We start from the raw sequence: 7101 nt of genomic DNA, 5'->3' as shown, positions 1-7101 counted from the left end.
GGGTACGATCGGGGCTATCTTAAGAGATGACAAAGGTAGGTTCATCGGTGGGGGAAATGGTAAGATTGACTGGTGTGCAGATGTGTTGATAGCTGAAGCTTTGGCGTTAAAATTTGGCCTATCACTTGCACAAAGGACGGCTTGTAATCGCATAATTATTAACTCGGATAATATGGAGGTGATCGAGACCATGAACGAAGGAGGACGATCGTCGGGGGCAGCAGCTGCAATTTTTTTATGACTGTTTTCGCTTAGCTTGTGATTTTTCTATTTCTAGATTCAAGCATTGTAATAGAGAGGCAAATAAAGTTGTTTATGAACTTGCCAAGTTGGCTAGATTTTTATTCATTTCTGATTGGTTTAAGGAACCACATAATGCAATTGTACCAATCCTCATAAACGATGTAATGATTGTTTCTAATGAATAAAGCTCGAACTTTCTTTCAAAAAAACTCCATCCCTTTTATTCAACTTTTTCTAATTTAAATCATTTATATCATTTAAACGAATATTTTGATTCCACATATATATATATATATATATATATATAATCATGGCGCAAAGACCTTTAGAACAAGACTAAATATTGGATATATTTCAACTATTTTGAATTTTTTAATTAGTGAAATCTGTTATTGGAACGAGTGAAATATGTTACTGAAACGAGTGAAATCAATTTTTAAAATTAGTGAATCAATTTTTTAAATGAGTGAAATCTATTATTGGAATTCCCCTTTGATCAGTAAGTAAAGCCCGAAGAATCGAATTCGGCAGGGCAGCCTCGCAGTGGCCGTGGCTCATGCTTGGACATGCAGATGCAAGTGCAGTCGTCGAGGCTAGTCGTCGAGGCACCAGCAGTGATAGTCCGGCTTGGACATGCTGAGGAGCTCCTCCGGCGACATGCGCTCCAGCTCCCGCTGCCTCCGCGCCGGGAATGCCACCGCCGCGCACGCATCGTCTTCGCCCCCGTTCTTCGGCGGGCCGTGCCTCATCGAGCTCATTCTCTTGTACAGCCGCATGGCCGCCACGCAGTCCTCGTAGGGGTGCTGGTGGCCCGTCTGGATGTCGTAGCCGAGGCAGCTCTGTGTGAGGAACCGGAGCGAGTTGCTCATCAGCCTGCCGCTCGTCTTCATCAGCGGCGGATATTCCGCCGTGTCCCGCTTCAGGTACGCCGGGTAGTCCATGCCCAGCGCGTCGAGATCGTGCTCCAGGCCGTGGCCGACGAGGAGCCTGGCCGCGCCGCGGGAGGACCTGACCTTCCACGGCTGCTCGCCGTTGAGGAGGATGGCTTCCACCTGCCGCTGCATCATCTTCACCGTCGGCGCGTCCCGCAGGTACTCAGGGCGGATCCCCGTGGTCTCGTACCGGTAGTGCGTCACCGGGAGGAGCGGCCTCACAAAGTTCTCGAAGACGATGGCCTCATTCTCGTCGATGACGCAGACGCGCCCGCAAACGTCCAGCGTCCCGTCGCTGCCGCCGCCCACCATCTTGCAGCCCAGCGCCACCACACCACCGACGGGCACTCTTGGCATGGACCTCGAGGGAACCGGGGCGCGGGAGTGGTGACAGGTTGGGCTGTGGGCGCGGAGGGAGCCGGAGCTAGGGAAGACGGCGAGGCAGAGCGAGCAGCCCTTGGCAGCGAAGGCCGTGGCGCAGGCGGGCTTCGGGGGCAGGGAGGCGCCGAAGCCGAGGTGGTCGCGGAGGGCGTCGAGCGAGCGGCAGTGCTTCCCGCAGACGCCGCAGCGCGGCTCGTGCGGCGAGTGGTGCGACGCGCGCATGTGCTCCACCAGGTGCTCCATCCTGTTGAACTGGCGGTAGCACGCCGCGCACTTCTTCCGGCTGCATGCACCCAACGAACTGAATCATCCATCGTCACTACTAGTAAAACATAGAGCAAAAACAAAATGTGCAAAAACTAAAATTTGGTGGCATGATGTCACAAAACTTTCGAACCTACTGCAGCCTATACAGTAGAGTTATTCAACTGCATGCAAAATGTGTAATGAGAAGACAAATGAAACGGAGCAGGTGGCCAGTGAGTGCACCTGTGGGCATCTGAAGAGCTAGCCATGATCACTCAGTCACCTTTCCTAAGCAAATAAGCAGTGCAGGATGCAGCAAACAGAGGTTGAGATTGGTTGGTGGATCGTAAGAATCTGTGCACACGGACGGACGGCTATTTATCTGCCTGCAAAACCCATGGCATTCGATTCTTGATGGCGACTTGCCTTCTTCACCAGTGCTTATTACTACAGAGGCGACAAGATGTACTCATCTTTCTTGGAGCATCAAGAACATAGACACCAGCCCCCGCAAAAAAAAAAGAACATAGACACCAGAACGCCCTCATGATACACCAGCTGCTGTATGTAGAAAGGAAAAGAGAGGGGAGAGAGATCAGATACCCTGGTCAACAGATCCGGTTTGAACCAAAAGGCAAGAACAAACTGATGGAAAGATTATCCTATCATTGGCTTTGCTTTAGCGATGGAGGAGAGGCGGAGAGCCGCAGAGGGCCATGGATCCAACCATGGATATCCTAGGAAGATACCTTCTGGAGCTAGCTTTGCTTTTGGGGACGTTGTCATCTCGTTCTCGGCGGGGATCAAAGGACGGTCCTGGCCCGGCGCATCTGGTTTGCTATCTTCAGTGACTACAAATCGACGTCGAATAGATTCACAAAACTGAAGGTTCATGGTGAGCGCAACCGCGGCATGTTGGATGGATCTTGTTCAAGCTGAGTTTGGCATGTCATGAGGCCAAAAATAACATATGTTTTCTTCAGTGGACAAAAAATGTGTTTTCTGTTGTAACAACGAGTCTAATGAAGCAAATTCGGTGTTGTAGGTGTTGATTTTTCTTTTGGTAAACATGGTCAAACTATCACAAGTTTGACTGAAGATGCAGTTAAAACTTCAATTAATTTATAATGAAGCAAGTATATGCATAGCTATGTACTCCTGGTGGTTTTGACGATTGTACCTTGAGCTCCTTTACGGTGATTGGGGCAGTACTGGGAGTACTTTCGAGTACTTACCCCTTCGAATTTTATTAGCCGGTGGGGGATTAAAAATGAATTAACCTAATTATTTTAATCAGAGAAGGGCATAATGGTCCAGGGTAAAGTATTCTGTTTTCAACCGATCACGTCCACGACGTCTAGATCCTGTCCTCGTTCTCGTCAAGTCCTCGTTCTCGTCAAGTCCTCGTTCTCGTCCTCTTCCGTCTGTCCGACGAGCCCGGCGAGAGGTACCAACAACGTCGTCGGCGTCGTCCTCGTCCCCTTCACTATAAACGACGTGTCCGGCGGCAGGAAGAAGATTAAGGAGTGACATCTGCGGCGGCAGTGTCGGCGGCGACAGTGGCGACACTATAGGAACTTGCCCTCGCCGATCACATCGCTTCCGGGCTTGCATACTAAGGTATGAATCGCCCGAATCTCAACTCCTCCCCGTTGGAAGTGACTCTTGGCAGGAACTCCAACTTCCTCGTAGATGGATCTATACTCTGCGGTTGGCCCTACGGTTAGGCCGCCGGGAGATATCAATGCTTGTTCTGAAAGTAGGCTTGTTTTTCTTGATGCAGCAGGAGATATCAATGCCTATGGAAGATATCGCCATAAACTTACTTTGTTTCGTAGCCTGCACTTCCTACTTAGATTAGTTTAGTCATCGTCGATTTAGGTTTCCCTAGTGCATGCAATTCAATTTAGAATTTTCCATCATCCATGGTCACTTCACTAGTTTATGGGGGACCCAGTTTATGGGCGTTTATGATCGCTTGCCATAACATGTACAGGGAGCAAAGTTTAAAATTCCAAGCAAGATTTCGTACTGGGTTTTGCATGCATTTATGTTTGTCCTTTCAGATTTTTATTCGTCTGAATTGTGATGCAGGAAGACATGGCGGATGTAAGTCATGAGTCAATGATGGAGTACTATCATATTGCCAACAAGATGTTTAATAGTGAGGATGAAGGTTATAGATTCTATAACAAATATGGTCTTGAGAAAGGTTTTAGTGTCCGGAGAAGTTATGTCGAGTGGGATGAATCCAACTGCCATATAATTTTAAGGAAATTTGTGTGTAGTCGTGAAGGGGTTCGTGAAGAGAAGCACATGAAGAGGAAGATGGAATATAGAAAGAGGAGGCCACGGAGTATAACTCGTGTAGGGTGTAAAGCTAAATTGGTGATTGCAAGACAGGAGGAAACAGGTCAGTGGTTTGTCAAGGATTTCATCAATGAACACAACCATCCTCTAGCCCCACGGGATATGTCGTGTCTTTTGCGTTCACACAGAAGAATTAGCTATGAGCAGAAAGCGGACATTGCAGACATGGAAAAATCTGGGATCAAAAAACACCATATTATGGATATTATGTGCATGCAATACGGTGGATATGATGAGGTTGGATGCATTATGAGGGACATTTACAATTTCTGCCATGCTAACAAGCAGGAAACAATTTCTTCCGGGGATGCTCAAACGATGATCAATCACATGGTGGCGAGGCAAGAGCAAGATTCAGATTTTTTTCTTCAGGTACTTGGTTGATGAACCTGGCCATCTGAAGGGACTGTTCTGGTGTGATAGTCAATCCCGACTTGACTACGAGGCTTTCGGAGACGTTATTGTTTATGATAGCACATACAGAACCAATAAGTAGAATCTGCCATTTGTGCCGTTTGTCGGGTTGAATCACCACCGCAACACTGTTATTTTTGCATGTGGTATCATTTCACATGAAACAAGCCAGGCATACGAGTGGATGTTACGGACCTTTTCTGATGCTATGGGACAGAAGCATCCTATATCTGTGATCAAGGATGGGGACCTTGCAATGCAGAGAGCAATCAGGGTGGTGTGGCCTGACTCAAACCATAGGCTCTGTATATGGCACATTCAGCAGAACATTGTACGCCATCTGCATGATGATGCGGTAAAGGAGGAATTCAGATATTTCATATATGATACATCTTCCATTGAAGAGCATGAGAGAAAATGGTTACACTTCTTACAATGGAATAAAGTAACAAGTGAGGACTCCTGGCTCCATCAGATGTATAAGATGAGAAAACTGTGGTGTGCTCCATATCTTGAGGGTCGTTGTTTCCTAGGATTGAGCAGCAATCAGCGGAGTGAGAGTTTAAACTCGGTGCTACATACGCATCTTGAGGCTAAGATGATGTTGTTTCAAATGCTAGAGCACTATGAGCGTTGCCTTGCGTCGCGACGCTTGAACGAGGCTCTCCAAGATGTCGAGGCCTTGTAGTCCGTTCCATTCACAGAGGAAAATGGTTCAGTTCTTGCGAAACACGCCGCGAAAGTTTTCACTCCTGCTGTGTTTAAGTTGGTCTTATGGAGCATAGATGATGTCAAAAAATGTGAGATCAGAGAGGTACTTGATGCAGCAGAGGTTACCACATACGTTGTATCTAAGAAGGAAAGAATGGATAAAAAGATCAAAGTGCGCACGGAGTCGAAGGAAGGTCTGCTTCGCAGTATCAGCTGTTCTTGCCGCAAATTGGAATGCGCAGGCACACCATGTTCCCACATATTTTACATATTGGGAATTTTACAAGAAGAAACACTGCCCAGGTGTTGTGTTCCCACTAGGTGGACAATGGGTGCAAAATGTGCATTCGCACCGACCAGAAAGAGCGAGATGTATGCATACTCTGCAGCCCTACAAAGGTACTGTGGGCTAAGGAATTTTAGTCACACAACATGTTTCAAGGCATGCCACTCTGGTGAGACGTTTCAGCATCTAAAAAGGGTTTTGTAAGGACAAGATGTTTTCAAGGGATCAACAAGTAAACAAGCTAATAGCAAGGGATCAACTAATGCTCAGGGCATTAGGTTTGGCCCGCTGATGCCACAATCAGCTAACCTTGATGGTGAAGGTTTCGAAAAGATTCTGGATCCCGTGCATGTGCCAGGCCGAGGTGCTCCGAAGAAAAGGATGATACGTCTCCAACGTATCTATAATTTTTGATTGCTCCATGCTAGTATATTATCTATTTTGGATGTTAATGGGCTTATTTTTACACTTTTATATTATTTTTGGAACTAACGTATTAACCGGAGGCCCAGCCCAAATTGCTGTTTTTTGCCTATTTCAGTGTTTCGCGGAAAAGGAATATCAAATGGAGTCCAAATGGAATGAAACCTTCGGGAGCTTGCATACTCTGCAGCCCTACAAAGGTACTGTGGGCTAAGGAATTTTAGTCACACAACATGTTTCAAGGCATGCCACTCTGGTGAGACGTTTCAGCATCTAAAAAGGGTTTTGTAAGGACAAGATTTTTTCAAGGGATCAACAAGTAAACAAGCTGATAGCAAGGGATCAACTAATGCTCAGGGTAACAGCATTAGGTTTGGCCCGCTGATGCCACAATCAGCTAACCTTGATGGTGAAGGTTTCGAAAAGATTCTGGATCCCGTGCATGTGCCAGGCCGAGGTGCTCCGAAGAAAAGGATGATACGTCTCCAACGTATCTATAATTTTTGATTGCTCCATGCTATTATATTATCTATTTTGGATGTTAATGGGCTTATTTTTACACTTTTATATTATTTTTGGAACTAACGTATTAACCGGAGGCCCAGCCCAAATTGCTGTTTTTTGCCTATTTTAGTGTTTCGCAGAAAAGGAATATCAAATGGAGTCCAAACGGAATGAAACCTTCGGGAGCTTGCATACTCTGCAGCCCTACAAAGGTACTATGGGCTAAGGAATTTTAGTCACACAACATGTTTCAAGGCATGCCACTCTGGTGAGACGTTTCAGCATCTAAAAAGGGTTTTGTAAGGACAAGATGTTTTCAAGGGATCAACAAGTAAACAAGCTGATAGCAAGGGATCAACTAATGCTCAGGGTAACAGCATTAGGTTTGGCCCGCTAATGCCACAATCAGCTAACCTTGATGGTGAAGGTTTCAAAAAGATTCTGGATCCCATGCATGTGCCAGGCCGAGGTGCTCCGAAGAAAAGGATGATACGTCTCCAACGTATCTATAATTTTTGATTGCTCCATGCTATTATATTATCTATTTTGGATGTTAATGGGCTTATTTTTACACTTTTATATTATTTTTGG

General features: G+C 46.2%; 1 protein-coding gene and 1 pseudogene across 1 annotated transcript; one reads left to right on the top strand and one right to left on the bottom strand.

Annotated features, from left to right (window-relative positions):
- Window positions 1–715: 715 nt before the first annotated feature.
- LOC125527544 (RNA exonuclease 4-like) lies at window positions 716–1844 on the bottom strand. Its single transcript, XM_048692058.2, has one exon. It carries the CDS (start codon window positions 1797–1799, stop codon window positions 837–839), a length of 963 nt encoding a protein of 320 aa, XP_048548015.2. The 5' UTR covers window positions 1800–1844; the 3' UTR covers window positions 716–836.
- A 2058-nt stretch (window positions 1845–3902) lies between these two features.
- Window positions 3903–5274, top strand: LOC147973624 (protein FAR1-RELATED SEQUENCE 5-like; annotated as a pseudogene).
- Window positions 5275–7101: the final 1827 nt, after the last annotated feature.

Source organism: Triticum urartu, chromosome 5A (genome assembly GCF_056163025.1).
Source record: "Triticum urartu cultivar PI428250 chromosome 5A, HENAU_Tu73, whole genome shotgun sequence".
In the NCBI taxonomy this organism is placed as follows: domain Eukaryota; kingdom Viridiplantae; phylum Streptophyta; class Magnoliopsida; order Poales; family Poaceae; genus Triticum; species Triticum urartu.
The sequence above is the reverse complement of the archived record's forward strand: the minus strand, read 5'-3'. Positions and strand labels throughout refer to the sequence as shown.